At 41.7% G+C, this 15,634-nt stretch overlaps 1 protein-coding gene across 3 annotated transcripts; it reads right to left on the bottom strand.

Moving 5' to 3' along the window:
- Positions 1-1,357: 1,357 nt before the first annotated feature.
- LOC110495658 (sodium/potassium-transporting ATPase subunit alpha-1) lies at positions 1,358-15,158 on the bottom strand. Of its 3 annotated transcripts, XM_036952000.1 has the most exons (22): positions 14,948-15,158; positions 11,216-11,641; positions 10,314-10,439; positions 9,525-9,584; positions 8,422-8,625; positions 8,170-8,283; positions 7,955-8,089; positions 7,665-7,782; positions 7,289-7,557; positions 6,749-7,192; positions 6,288-6,480; positions 5,380-5,555; positions 5,150-5,286; positions 4,846-4,996; positions 4,572-4,740; positions 4,318-4,472; positions 4,032-4,155; positions 3,734-3,879; positions 2,970-3,100; positions 2,158-2,259; positions 1,774-1,865; positions 1,358-1,576 (listed from the first exon to the last, which is right to left on the bottom strand). In XM_036952000.1, exons 2-22 carry the CDS (start codon positions 11,315-11,317, stop codon positions 1,548-1,550), a joined length of 3,177 nt encoding a protein of 1,058 aa, XP_036807895.1. In that variant the 5' UTR covers positions 11,318-11,641; positions 14,948-15,158; the 3' UTR covers positions 1,358-1,547. The 3 variants fall into 3 exon arrangements, with proteins under 3 accessions (XP_036807895.1, XP_036807897.1, XP_036807896.1); XM_036952002.1 differs by lacking the exon at positions 11,216-11,641 and having other exon boundaries at positions 14,948-15,157; XM_036952001.1 differs by lacking the exons at positions 11,216-11,641; positions 14,948-15,158 and adding an exon at positions 10,702-10,883.
- Between the last annotated feature and the right edge of the window lie 476 nt (positions 15,159-15,634).

The following is a 15,634-nucleotide window of genomic DNA, read 5'->3' as shown; positions in this document are numbered from 1 at the left end:
CACGCTCCAGCAGGTATATCTCTCTAGTCACCCCCAAAACCAATTCTTTCTTTGGCCGCCTCTCCTTCCAGTTCTCTGCTGCCAATGACTGGAACGAACTACAAAAATCTCTGAAACTGGAAACACTTATCTCCCTCACTAGCTTTAAGCACCAACTGTCAGAGCAGCTCACAGATTACTGCACCTGTACATAGCCCACCTATAATTTAGCCCAAACAACTACCTCTTTCCCTACTGTATTTAATTAATTAATTTATTTTGCTCCTTTGCACCCCATTATTTTTATTTCTACTTTGCACATTATTCCATTGCAAATCTACCATTCCAGTGTTTTACTTGCTATATTGTATTTACTTTGCCACCATGGCCTTTTTTTGCCTTTACCTCCCTTATCTCACCTCATTTGCTCACATCGTATATAGACTTGTTTATACTGTATTATTGACTGTATGTTTGTTTTACTCCATTTGTAACTCTGTGTCGTTGTATGTGTCGAACTGCTTTGCTTTATCTTGGCCAGGTCGCAATTGTAAATGAGAACTTGTTCTCAACTTGCCTACCTGGTTAAATAAAGGTGAAATAAATAAATAAAAATAAATGTTTCAGTGTTATTTGCCTTGAAGCGAGCATAGAAGTAGTTTAGCTCGTCTGGTGGGCTCGTGTCACTGGGCAGCTCTCGGCTGTGCTATTTTTTCTTAAAGAAGCTATTTTTGTTTATTTTTTACCATTTTAATTGAAAACAATCACAGTAAGGTACTTAATTGTTAACCAGAAACGATTTGATATTGAGATAAAAACATCTGACCTTAAAAGTAACTATAAAGTTAAAATCTCATTTTTAAAAGTTCATGTTCTATTAACTCACACCCAAATAATGTTGATGACTCATTGTATACTCACTCATATTTCTGGCCAAAGCATAAATTAGAGAAAAAAAGCCCCACCTCAAACAGTGTTTAAAAAATGCTTGCTATTTCCTCATATACCATGACATGACGTTGACATATTGGCAGAGCTGGCCAATCAGCTGTTGAATATTTTAATTGACCGGTATACGACCACACCATTCTTTTGTTGTACGCCCACACCATTCAAACACAGAAAAGCTGCTTTTTAACATACTTCAATACAACTTTTTGGAAGTAAAAACTATTTCACTCATATTGTAATTCATTATAAGTCATATTTCATAGAACTATGCAAACACTGGACATTTACTTTAAACAAATAAGACACAACTATACTAGGTTATTTCTCCCATATATGCAACACAATTTAAGCCTACATGTCTTACATTAAATCCAAACCAATAAATCAAAATAATTCAGACAACAAAAAATGAATACAGTCTTAAGCATTAGTGTTGAAGTGATGTTTATTTCAATTTGCATTATCACAATTAAGAACTCCTCAATGCAGCTGAGTGCACCATCACAGTGTTCATTGGATGTAATGGTAATGTAGCATATTGAAATGTAGTGTAATGTTGTTGGTTGAGATGTAGCAGCAGAGTGACGTTGAGTGATCCTGGGGATAGCCTCTTTTTGTCAGTAGTAGGTCTCCTGTTCCACCCAACCTTAAAGAAGAGAACATTCAGAGAGAAGAACACAATTAGCTAGATTTCATCTCGTCACTGAAAATCCCCATGAGACAAATTAAATAATTTGTCCTTCCCAATCCTACATGCCATTGTCACACAATAATTAACTTTGATGTAAAATTGGCGACGCTATCTTAACAGATTGTTTTTGTCCATAGTCCCTGAGCACTTACCTCCTGGGTTTCGTCGCAGGATGTATCTCCTACCCTCATCATAGAGGAAGATGAGCAGAGAGTAGGGTAAGGCACAGAACCACCAGCAAGGCCTGAGGAAAGAGAGAAGGAAAGAGAGAAGAAAAGAATAAAGAGATTAAGTTGAGCGTAAAACAGCGAGGTAATGCGCTTACAGGGCCCCTAAATGTCAAATGTTATTTTCTCTCTTGGTTGGGCAGTAAACCCCATTACACTTCAGCTAACTAGTGAACCCCAACTGATTCTGAGGCCACAGTAGTCTCCTCCACCCATTGTAATATCCATCCATTTTACCACTCATCTTTTAAAACGGGTGAGCTTTGTTCCAAGCTGATATACAGAAGAGAATCAGAAGGGTCTACTCACTTGAGGGGGTACATTCTGAGGGCGACATCCATTCCAGGACAGTAGGACAGGAAGACAGCCAGGGCAGTTTCCTCAAACAGTCCGAAGATGAGAATACGGTTCCTGAGATGGGAGAAAAAAAAGGGGAAAAAATCATGGATTTGATACCAACAGGGTGGATATTGATTTAGAAGTCAGTTGCAGGGCTGTATGCACATTAACTCCCCTCTGGCAAACAGTTCAGCTTCATCGTGACCAAAACCACCCCCCACCTGAACAGTTTCTTTCCCCAAGGCTGTGGCCCTCACCAACTGGCCAGTAGTGACCAAGGCACTATGCAATCTGTGATGCACACTGCATCAAGTATCCAACACTTAGCGACCTTGTCTAGAGGTTCAGGTATAAGTGTTGACTTGACAGTCACTGGACCTGGTTTCGAGTTCCGGTTGGGACTACCCCCTGAATTTGCTACATTGGTGTCAGAAATGGGATGGTGGCCATGAGGTCACCGGAGAGGTTGGAACATGTCAGGGACATGGTATAGAGAAATGTGGGGACACACTCTCCCAAAGAAAGGGGGTAATGTATATAATGTATATACACTTTGTGTAAATGGTTCTGTATGTATTCTGGCCTTTAATGTTGTCTATTGCTAGCAGCACCATATCACCAAGTACAATTGTGAGTATGTGTAAATGTACTTGGTGAATAAAGTTGATTCTGATTCTGGTGATGTGTAAGTCAAGACCAGAGCAGTGAAGATCAAGTTTCAGAAAAAAACTCTTAGGATGCAGACCTAGACCAAGACCACAAAGATCGATATGTGTACTCACTTCATTCCCTGCTGAAGGATGGAGTTCCTCCTGGTCTTACAGATGATCAAATCAGCCCACTGTACAACTACAATACTGGCGAAGAAGGCTGTGTGGCAGGTGAACTCCACAATCTTTCTGCGCTCATATGTCTGAAGGATGCATCATAGACCATAGAAAGAGAGAGAGTGTGTAGAGAGACATATGGTAAAAAGAAGAGTGAGAGGACATATGTTTCTTACATTTGTACATTACAGTAGTGAAGATTACTGACTACTCTGTTACCAAATGTGTGGTGAACCTGTGTGCCGGCGGCAGCAGTGGCATTCACAAATGGTAGTTCTGGAGGAATAGTAGCAAGCTATCGACGAAGCCCAAAATAACGGAGAGGACTGTTGGGGCCGGTGAGGTGCACTGCTGGGGCTACGGACCTGTCTGTCTGAATCCCTGACTGTGACTGAGGTGCTCTGTCTTTCTCAAGACAATCGATACTTCCTCTGCTGACTATCCGAAATGCAAGCTGTGCATCAACCCTGATCCGTGATCCCATCCATGACTTCTCAACTTTCTTGATAATGTCTCAGATTTACTGATTTATTTTGTTATCTTGAATTTCCAGATACATACGCAATTCAGCTTTCAGCTGCCATGTATGCTGGAATAAACTAAACAAAAAAATTGGGAGAGAGATTGAAAAAGCTCTTATCGAGAACCTATCAGATCAAAACAAGGCCAATGCTAATCCGTTAGTACAACAAAAAGCAGAGTGGTGTTTGTGTACTTACCCACTGCTGGCCGTAGCTGTCCTCCATGTCGTTCATTATCTTGTTGTCCCAGTCCACACGCATACCCAGCAAATCCATTGGCAAGAACCCGTTCTCAGCCAGGATAACAAAGTATGTGAAGAAACCGGCTGTGGCCTGCATCATACCTGTGAAGAGTAAAAATGAGGAGAGTATTTTTGTCAGTGAAGAGACATTGATCAGATTGTTCATTTGCTATGTAACTGATTGGCCAACATACAACGCAACAAGACCCGGTAAAGGCAGGCAAAACAGAAGAAGGGCCAAATTTACTCCTTACCAATTTGACCGTAGGCTATGCTAATGAGCCTCTCATTCACCAGTTTGTCAGTTTTGGGGTTTCTGGGCTGTCGCTTCATGATGTCGTTCTCAGCTTCTTCATAGGCCAGGGAGATAGCTGGGACCTTGAAGGTAATGATGGGAAAGATCATCGTTGGTAACTTTGATGTTTTCAAAGACCTTCCAAACAAACTCTAAAATGATCATGTACATTGTTCTTCATAACGCAGCAGAACACATGATCAGATTGTTCACAAAGGAGGAGTATCCACATCTGAAAGACCCACCATATCAGTTCCCAGGTCAATACAGAGGATGGTGACGGTTCCTAGGGGCAGTGGAATGTTGGCGATGATGAAGAGGAGGAAGGGTGAGATTTCTGGAATATTACTGGTCAGGGTGTAGGCGATGGACTTCTTCAAGTTGTCAAAGATCAGACGGCCTGAGGGGAATAGAGGATGGGGGGAAGGAATAGTCAGGGTGATGAGAGAAGGATGGAAAAACCCAGCAGATTGATGGTCATTGCCAGAGCTTCTCTTACCCTCTTCAACACCAGTCACGATGGAGGCAAAGTTGTCATCCAGGAGGATCATGTCTGCAGCCTGCTTGGAGACATCAGATCCAGAGATACCCATTGCAACACCTATGTCAGCCTTCTTCAGAGCAGGAGAATCATTCACACCATCACCTGTCACAGCTACAATAGCACCCTGTGGATAAGGAGGATAGGTGTTTACAGATGTTAGAAACTCCAAAAGTAAGATGCAATCATCCTGACTGACTCATGAGCATGAATTATTTCAATAAAATAGTACCTGACGCTGGCAACCCTCCACAATGATCAGCTTCTGCTGAGGAGATGTTCTGGCAAACACAATCTCAGTGTGATGGGCCAAAATGTCATCCAACTGTTCGGCTGACAGGTCCTTCAGCTCTCCACCGTGGACAACACAGGCCTTGGCATCTCTGGAGGGTACAAATATAAGCTAAATATAGGGGCTTGTATTGGTCTGTTCTGATGATGCCCCAAAAAGGCAAAATAAATGTTTCTGTCACTCCTCTTTAAGTGTAGACAGTATGATGACATAACTGAAATGATCCCAAACAAATTGCAAATACCTTGGATTGACCTCAGAAACTGGGATTTTCAGACGAGCAGCGATGTCCTCAACAGTCTCGTTTCCTTCAGAAATGATGCCCACACCCTTGGCAATGGCCTTAGCAGTGATGGGATGATCACCAGTGACCATGATAACCTAAGGGAAGGAAGGGAAGAGGAGTGGTCTGATCACAGTGGCTGCTATGTGGATTGACTGAAGAGTCTTGTGTTTAGTATGATATTGCCATACCTTGATTCCAGCACTCCTGCACTTGCCCACAGCGTCAGGCACAGCAGCACGGGGAGGGTCAATCATGGACATTAGGCCAACGAAGCACAGATTCTCAGTTGGGAAGTTCACCTCTTCACAATCGAACTGGAAGCCCTCAGCGAACTGGTCATCAGGAAGCTGGAAATGACAGAAACCTGAAAAAGACACAGAGTCAGAGACACGCCACAACAAATTCTTCATGTTCTAGACCAGTCAGGGTCGAACTGGATTGTAGTCACAAAGAAATAAATGAAGAGTACAGATTATGTTGGGACAATATACAAAATGTTTTAAGAAAGATAATTTTGTTATTGGTTTCTTTTAATTTTGAAAATGTCATGAATTGAAGGTTATTTGTTGATGTTAAAATTTAAAGTGGCAATCAGCAGTTGAAACAATAACAAAGCGGGCTCCCCACAGCTGGTTCGGTAAAAAGCTGAGGGATGGGGCTGGAGAAATGATAACCCTCATAGACAGAGCTATGGATGTAAGGATTGACCATCCATGATATCAAAATGATAGTTTAACCACGTTTTGAGGCTATTCAGTGTTGTTTTACATTTACTTTGTTTACAAACATTGGAGTAAAAAAAAGCTTATATTTTGGGTTATGATGGTTTACGACAGTTGAACTAATTAGGCATTTATTCAGTTATAATCTTCAAGAATCAATAGGTACTTATCAATACGTCAACAAATTGAGGATAAAAGATGTAGTAACTCCAGATTGCCTCTATGTTATGTCATTAGATTTGGGGTGGGGTCACAAGAAATTCTGGTTGAAAAAATGGGTTCCCCACTGAAACATTTTGAATACCACTGTTCTAGACTTTTCATTCAGTCCAAAACCTTTGAATGCATATTTTCCCATATTGGTGCCCTCTTACCCAGCACTCTCTCTCCCAGCCCTCCCAGCTCTTCGTAAGCGTTCTGGAAGGCTTCCTTCAACACGTCATCCAGAGGCTGTTCTTTGCCCTGGATCAAAATGGTGGAGCAGCGGTCCAGAATCCTCTCAGGGGCTCCCTTCATCACCAGTAGGTGATTGGACTCTCCGGCCACAATGTTCTTATGAATGGAGAGCTAGGGGCGAAATGAATTGGTTTTTTATCAGATGACACCATGAAGAGAGTTTAAATTTAAATTAGCAGGAAATGACCAGTAAGTAGCCCACAGTGCCAGGAAAACGAAAGTTCTGGCAACTTATTGGATGTCAATACAAAGTGGCATTTCCAAGCTGATTGAGAAAAGCCATCCATCCATCCTGATTTTGAGTCTATCACACCACCTTCTACAACTAAGTTTAACCCGTTGTTAACCCACAGATACCACAGAGAGTGCATGTGGTTACCTGATATTTGTTGGTGGAGTTGAAGGGAATCTCAGCGATCTTGCTGTACTTTTCTCTCATGTCTTTGACAGACCCGCAGCACAGCTCGATACACTTCAGCAGGGCAGACTCTGAAGCATCACCAGCCACATCTCTCTTGAGGATAGGTACGTTGTTCTGTTCTGCCAGGAAGACGGCGCGGTTGCACAGGCCAGCGACTCTAGCCAGGGAAGCCCAGGTGGCAGAGCTTTTGTCGAAGCAGGTACCACTCTGATTCTCTGTGGTGTCAGCCTCATGGATCTGGTTGTCGAACCACATGTGAGCCACGGTCATTCTGTTCTGAGTCAGGGTTCCGGTCTTGTCAGAGCAAATGGTGGAGGTGGAGCCAAGGGTCTCAACAGCTTCAAGATTCTTCACCAGGCAGTTCTTCTTGGCCATACGTTTGGCAGTCAGAGTTAAGCACACCTACGATAGAAAGCCATATTAGACAGTTAAATAATCAACAAGTTTTGTTGTTAGGACTGAAGTTTTTGTTAAACATGACATTTCATCAGTACTCACAGTTACAGTAGCCAGGAGACCCTCTGGCACATTAGCAACGATGATTCCGATGAGGAAGATGACAGCTTCCAGCCAACCATATCCCAGAATGAGGGAGAGGACGAAGAAAGACACGCCCAGGAAGACGGCCACACCGGTGATGATGTGGATAAAGTGCTCAATCTCTTTGGCTATAGGCGTCTTCCCACCCTCCAGACTCGTGGCCAAGGTGGCGATACGACCCATGACAGTGTGGTCACCAGTGTTGATGACGATACCTCTGGCAGTTCCTGACAAAACATGAAGAATATGGTTTAGAATCACAAAATGGCTAAGTGATACATTTCAAGTTATTTGAACTATTAAATCACTACGGCTAGTTACTGAAGGTATTTACCTTCAACACAGTTGGTAGAGAAGAAGGCAATGTTCCTTGTCTCCAGGGGGTTGTCATTGGAGAAATCCGGAGTACGTGTCTGGGGCTCAGATTCACCAGTGAGGGAGGAGTTGTCCACCTGAGTGGGAAAAGAGAATTGCATTAATACAACATTGAATGACACTAAAGGTGTCCGCATGCTTCCCATCCGAAACAGTTCAGGACAGTTTGTCATATAATATGACAACATTTTGTGCTGTTTTTATTCGTTTTGGTCTCCGGCAAGTTTTTTGGGATTGTAAAGTACTCACCTTGCAGCCGCTGGCAGAGACAATACGCAAATCAGCTGGGATCCTATCTCCTCCTTTCACCTCCACCAGATCTCCAACCACCACTTCTTCAGCGTTGATGTTCTTCTTCTCACCGTCACGGACAACCAGGGCTTGCTACAAGGCAGGTGACAGGATTACAATCTGTAGACATGACAATACAATCAAGTTCTTCTCAGAGGTCTCAGAAGTCTAACCTGTGGGACCAGGTTCTTGAAGGAGTCCATGATCTTTGAGCTCTTGGCCTCTTGGTAGTAGGAGAAACAGCCAGTGACAATGACGACAACAGAGAGCACCACACCCAGGTACAACTGTGAGGGACAGAAACGAAGAGGGAGAAAGACTATGAGACTATTACGTTACGGTTAAGTGAGAAAACCCTTTCAGGCACTAGAGGCATTGTAGTTTTTGTTAAGTCTCAAATTATCTCAGAATTCTATAATTCTCACATTATCATTGGCCGGCTCATCCTCGGAGGCGGCCTGGATTCCGTAGGCCAGGAAGCAGAGCATAGCACCAATCCATAGGAGCATAGAGAACCCACCAAAGAGCTGCCTGCAGAACTTCACCCACTCAGGGGTAGTGGGAGGAGGGGTCAGGGTGTTGGGGCCATCACGAAGAAGGATCTCCTTAGCCCGAGCTGAGGATAGACCCTGGATGGGGGAGTGATGAGAGAGAAGGAGAGAGGGAAAGGTAGAGTGAAGAGAAAGGAGGAGGGAGGAAAGCAGGAAGAGGCAGAGTAAGAGGCAGTAGAGTGATTACCTACGGAACCCCCCCCCCCCCCCCCCATACCTCGCCCCTCATCACTACATAGTGCTTTCAATGTTCCCGTGTGAATGTGGCCCTTGTAGTGGAAATTCTGCTTAATCCCTGGATCAAATATCAACAGATCATTATCTGTGCACCATCACCAAAATAGTATTTAACTGTTATCCTTTCCACACAAAACAATGTTTAGGCCTGTCCTAATTGTACTCCACACAAAGCTGATATTGCAGATATTGTGTCCCCTGCATTAGACCTACCCTATGGCTTGTTAAAAAATGTTCATGTGAATCTGACTTGCTGTCACACAAATGGAGAAAGTCTCATCCATGTGTTCTATGCAGCGTTTTAACTTCCACTCACTGGCATGTCTAATGTTGTGTTTTTATGCTGTGTATACTATGTATGCCACTTTTCTGGCCACGGCTCACTTGTAAAAGAGATGTACATCTCAATGTGACCACTCGGGTTAAATAAAGGATTCAAAAAATAAAATGAAAAGAATGTAATGGGAGTCACACAAACGGAAAATATATGCTTAATTCCAAACTCTGTGTAAACTTTAGGAAGACATAGATGTGTTTCATGTTCAAAGATTCAGTGGTAGATAGTGATGTGATCATGACTTAGAAGGCAGATGAAGTTCTACCTACGATATGACCTCGTGCCGTAACCTCCACGACCTCAATGCGCTTCAAATTACAGTCAGAAATCATCCGTAGGAGCAGCTGATACAACTGGTTGTCAGTTTTAAAAAACAGGGGCACACACATATTCACTCACTCACCCTGGCTAAGTCTGTGCCGTATTTCTTATGAAGTTCATCCAAGGTCAACTTGTGGTCATCCTAAATCAGAGAGAGGGAGAGAGAGATTGAGAAAGAAAGAAACAGTTGCTTGTTGAACTAGGGAGTTCTCTCAACTTTTCCCCCATGGCGAAAGTATATGCAGCACATGCATAGTTAATGAAACACATTCCTCTGACAATTTGAAATGATCCTAGGTATGATGAGGTTATGCTGCATCGGTTTCAACATAAACCAAAGATAAGTCATGTGTTTCTTTATGATGGATGGAATTGTCTGGTTCACATTTCTGCCCTGAAAAAGTTCTGCACAGGACACACACGTTTTTATTCGGCTCCTTGTATTTAAAAAAGCCGTTTCCAAAGATATGCTACTGTTCCTCTGAAGTTTAAACGCAGGCCATTGGGGTTTTGAAACCCAAGGCTCACTGCAGAGTAATAGTAAGTCAATTAAATTACTAATGAGTACCCAAATGCAAGTCTAGAAACTACAGAGCTTGCTGCACATTTGAAACATTGTGTGTTGTACCTTTTCTGATCCATAGAGATGAATAGGCTTACTGTTTACCTTAGTCTTTTCTTCCTGAAAATGCTGATAGTTTTGATGCTATATCACACTATTTAAATCATCTCTGGGACTACGGATTAACATTTTTGCAGCCAACTCCAGTGCTTTGATGTGTAAATTGTATATGGATAAATGTGCATTGTTCATGTCAACACAATGAGATGAATATAATTAGTAATTTAATAAATAATCAGTTTTCCTCACCAGGTCAACTTCCTTTTTCAGATCGTCCATGTCCTTCTTCTCCTTTGCTTTCTTCACCTCCTTTTTGCTCTTTTTATTTCCATTGTCCTCGGAGGTCGCCGCCAGCTTATAATCATCTTTCCCCTTCTGTATATCAGAAGGCACGTTAATGATGAGAGAGTGTGAACTATCGATGTGCCTCTTTCCTAATGAGGGCTTAGATAAGGAGTGCATTCAGAACTTTATCAAATATAGAACTTTATTTTTTAAAACTAAGAAGCAGCCATGACCCGAGGGCTAAACTTTTAATATGAACTGCAAAACAAAACAACAGATTTTTTTTAAAGTTGAAAGGACACAATATAAGTAAATCCAAATCCTGATACTTAAAAGTGAAATCCAGACTTACTCCAAGCCCCATCCTTGCACTGCTGTTCTAGGACTCTCAATCCCAGTGGTTTGTAAAGAGAATATACTTGCTCCTTATCCTGAGAAACTCCACCTGTTACACGTTTACACTTCTCTCTCTCACTTCTCGACGTCTCGAGTCACCCCAGAGCTCCCTGGATAGCTAACTGAGGTTTGAATATATTTATATACACGACTGGTTTACCTGCCCAAGGGGAGGTACACAGGAGGAATGAGGCAGGTGAGTGGAGAGGGGGCTGAGGATGGGAGGGGTTGGGGAGGAGGAGGGGGATCTGTGAAATGTCATTTATTTATTTATTCAACCTTCACCTATACAGCTTGGTCATTTTGACGACAAGGCCCCTGAAAGAAAGAATCTGTCTGACGTTGACGGTAATAACAGTGTGTAGTGGAATGGAAAAGAAGTTGACAGTAATAACAGTGTGGAGTGGAATGGAAAAGAACGAGGACAATTAATGAATAAAGATCATTTTCTTTCTCTCTGCTGCACTTACTTTCTCACTTGTTGGTTGATTTGAAAGAAATCCTGCACCTTTGAAGCTAAATAATATCACGAAAAGCTGTTGAAGCGAGCATAAAGAACTGTGTTTGTACATTCATTCTCACATTTGAAACAGAAGTTGCCAGTATAGAAACCAAGGCCATTGGCCTTTGTTCGGTGGCGTGTTGGTTGTTGCAATTATAACAAACAATACTGACTTTGACCCAGAGGCCATTTTATCTGCCTTCCAACTGGACAACGTCCCAGCACATTCATTCCTTGACCTTTGCTGTCACATGTAAATCCACAGGTTAAGATGGAGGCCGTGGGGAAGAGTGCGTAACCTTGACACACTCAGGGAGAGGTTGTACTTCAGGAGGCAGGGTGGAGTGCCGCGGGTGTCTGTTTAGTAAATGTCTGGCTGTTTGTGGTTGTCAGTCTGTGGGGAGAGGCGGGCGGTAAGAGAGATAGGGGGGGGGGGGTGTAGATGTGTAACACCAGTTTATTTAAATAATAGCAACATAAAAACTTTTATACTTTCTTAAGAACCCAACATAATCAAATAGACTTTATTAATTTTACAAAAAAGTGCAAACCTTTAAAGTTGGTAAGCCATACTCTCTTAAATCGGCGATATGTCAATTCTTCCATAGTAGCTGTTATACTTTGTGGAGTGTAGATGGAGATTTAGAGAGGGAAATAATGACATGATAGATGGGTAGATAGAACAGAGAGATGGGTAGACAGAAAAGAGAGATGGGTAGACAGAAAAGAGAGATGGGTAGATAGAAAAGAGAGATGGGTAGATAGAAAAGAGAGATGGGTAGACAGAAAAGAGAGATGGGTAGACAGAAAAGAGAGATGGGTAGATAGAAAAGAGAGATGGGTAGATAGAAAAGAGAGATGGGTAGATAGAAAAGAGAGATGGGTAGACAGAAAAGAGATGGGTAGACAGAAAAGAGATGGGTAGACAGAAAAGAGATGGGTAGACAGAAAAGAGAGATGGGTAGACAGAAAAGAGAGATGGGTAGATAGAAAAGAGAGATGAGTAGACAGAAAAGAGAGATGGGTAGACAGAAAAGAGAGATGGGTAGACAGAAAAGAGATGGGTAGACAGAAAAGAGAGATGGGTAGACAGAAAAGAGAGATGGGTAGATAGAAAAGAGAGATGGGTAGACAGAAAAGGTGAGGGAGTTTCTGAAAGAGAGTGTGTGTTTTTAGAGATATGCAAACGGTACTGCGCCACCTTTTTTGTACACGAGGGGAGGTCCTCGGGACAAGTTAAGCACAGGTCTGTCAAATGATTGAGATGAACAATAGTTAACCAAAGTGCCAAGGTTTATTAACATAGAGGGCACAAACAATGGATTGACAGCAGGGCAAGAAATACTACCAAATCTCCAAGACTCAAACCTTGCATGTAAAACACTTCAAGGAGAATATCATGCAAACTTAGATAAAGTATATTCACAATCATTGTAAGATATTACACTTGTGATTAAAAATATTTGTAAGACCTGATGAAACATTCTTTGTTAGATAGCATACTCAATATGAAACATTATTTGTTAGATAGCATACTCAATATGAAACATTATTTGTTAGATAGCATACTCAATATGAAACATTCTTTGTTAGATAGCATACTCAATAGGAAACATTATTTGTTAGATAGCATACTCAATAGGAAACATTATTTGTTAGATAGCATACTCAATATGAAACATTCTTTGTTAGATAGCATACTCAATATGAAACATTCTTTGTTAGATAGCATACTCAATAGGAAACATTATTTGTTAGATAGCATACTCAATATGAAACATTCTTTGTTAGATAGCATACTCAATATGAAACATTATTTGTTAGATAGCATACTCAATATGAAACATTCTTTGTTAGATAGCATACTCAATATGAAACATTATTTGTTAGATAGCATACTCAATATGAAACATTCTTTGTTAGATAGCATACTCAATATGAAACATTATTTGAAAGATAACACACTTGTGATAATTAGCATGCTAAAAAGCACACACATTAATTCTTAAGACTTGCCACTGCTCTCTAACCAAAATAACCCCCAAAAAGACAACAAGCCCTGGAAGGCTCTGGGGAAGTGGTAACAAAATAAGACAACAAGCCCTGGAAGGCTCTGGGGAAGTGGTAACAAAATAAGACAAATATACAAACAAAACATATAACAAAGAAAATTAAACTAGTTTGACTGCCAAAACAACACCAAATATTTTGCCTGAATACCAGCTCATTCGCTTAGGGCAGACTCAACTATTTTTTTTATCCTACCTACCTAATATAAGGGACACAAACTAACAATAAGTAACGTTTTGCTAATACTTTCTTCGTTCTTGATTCAGAAGTAAAGTCTATCTTATAAATGTCTGTGCTTAGTTGCACGTGGTTCTCCCAAAACCAGAGAATATTTTTTAAAGTTTGTAGAATCCACGTTTTGCACCAAGTGAGGAGTTCCCTCGCCATAACAGCTGCCAGACATCTTGCATTTCCCAACATCTTTACAGGAACTAGTCATTTCTATGCGACGCGCCCATGGCCACGTGTAAAAATAGATGACAGCGCATCACACAGTGCGACCAAAACAAAGATCCAAACACATACATGAGGCATTTCTTTCTCGATACAAAACTTAGATTTGTACTATCTTTCTGAATATTCTCTGGTTTTTGGAGAACCACCTGCAACTGAACATAGACATTGATAAGATACACCTTTCTCCCAAACGAAGAAAGTAGGTCCTCGTTTCCCAATTGCGATGTAACTTAAGCATTACGATGATCGTACCAGATGCATCGTTATTTACGTTATTTGTGAGCCAGCTTTTTAAGTGTTTCCCCAAACAAGAACGTAGAGAACGTTCACTAAGTGCGTCGTTAGACCATGTGTCGTTACTGATAGGATCAAAAAAAAGGCAGCGCTGCTCTCGGGTCAGCTTTGTCCATTCAAATCTTACCTTAACATTAGAATTATTCCACAATAGTGATGACGGATCAGCTCCTAGAGAGAGATTACCACTTATGGCTGCAAAAAGGCTATTGAGGTGGTTCATTATGCTTCCCTAATAATAAAGGAGCAAAATCACAGATTGGGCACGTCATTGCGCACATGTTGTCACATATCATGAAACACATTGAGGCCCACATTTTTTTTTACAGACAGTAGCCTAGTCGCAAAATAGAACTCCATTGATTGAACATGAAATAGATTTCAGTAGATTCAATAGATCCTCTATGAATACAGTGACGCGGAATGGCAAAAAAGCATCTAACGGTGCACCTTGGCTGCTCTACGAGTGGTCTGGATCACTCAGAGATGTGCAAAGGTTTTTCAGAGCTGCTTTACTAACGAAGGCTATGGAAAACACCTGGGCTACTAAAGCTACATCGTAAGAAGGTTCTAACGATGATATTAACGCTACAAAGGCTCTGGGAAACGAGGCCCTGGTTAGTTGAAAAATTGCTTCCAACCCTTTCTACTAGCCAAGATATATTGGCAACTATGGACGAATTCACTTATCGCTAACCCTCCAGGCCTACGCAGCCAACAAAACGGTTTCAATGCTGTGTCTCACAGACAGCGTTGATCGCGTTTCAAACCTGCGCCGAACACGTCACTGAAACACAAATCATTGTTTTACATGGCTCATGGTCGTATACTTTAACAAGCGGTAAAACATTCACAGACCAACAAACAAAACTTAGCTTACCCAAAGTTCGACTAACTTTGACAAACACAGCCAGCATGGATGGGTGAACAGTGAAGTGCACCGTCTCTTGTCCTCCGGGGTGGAAACAAAGATCCCAAACAAAGGTATTTATGGCATCGCTCACCTCATCTCATACCAGCCCATAGGTGCAACTGGCTACAGAGACAAGGGAGGAGATAAATATGGAGATAAACTGTGTGTGTCTATGTGTGTGGTGTGTGTCTGTGTGTCAAATAGAGAACTGCTCCTTATTTAGAGCAAACATGACCAGTGTTTACACTTTTTAGAGGTGACCACTCCCTGCATTAAAAAAAACGATTGTGGACAAACAAACACCAAATGGAACTGGCACCTGTATTTGAAATGCTTGAGCCCCATCCGTTCTCACCGTTTCATTTGTTGCTACCCAGATAACTGCAAAAGAGGTAAGTTCTTGGAAAACTGACAATCAAAGCGGAAGTGTATGATTCTGAGGCATTAGCACAGGGGCCTGTTTTCATATGTTTAATATCCCAATGGTGAATAGGTTTTGTTTTGAGAGGGAACTCATTGCTGTTGCCCTAAATTGGCCACTGTGCCAATTGAATCTCAACAAGGAGACTGTAATAATCCCTCAACACCTGTGGAATTCCAACACTCACTGACTAGAGAGAGAGGGGGAGAGAGAAAGGAAACACACACAACTGC

This window comes from Oncorhynchus mykiss, chromosome 18, assembly GCF_013265735.2.
Source record: "Oncorhynchus mykiss isolate Arlee chromosome 18, USDA_OmykA_1.1, whole genome shotgun sequence".
NCBI lineage: Eukaryota > Metazoa > Chordata > Actinopteri > Salmoniformes > Salmonidae > Oncorhynchus > Oncorhynchus mykiss.
This window is presented reverse-complemented; position numbering and strand designations above follow the sequence as displayed.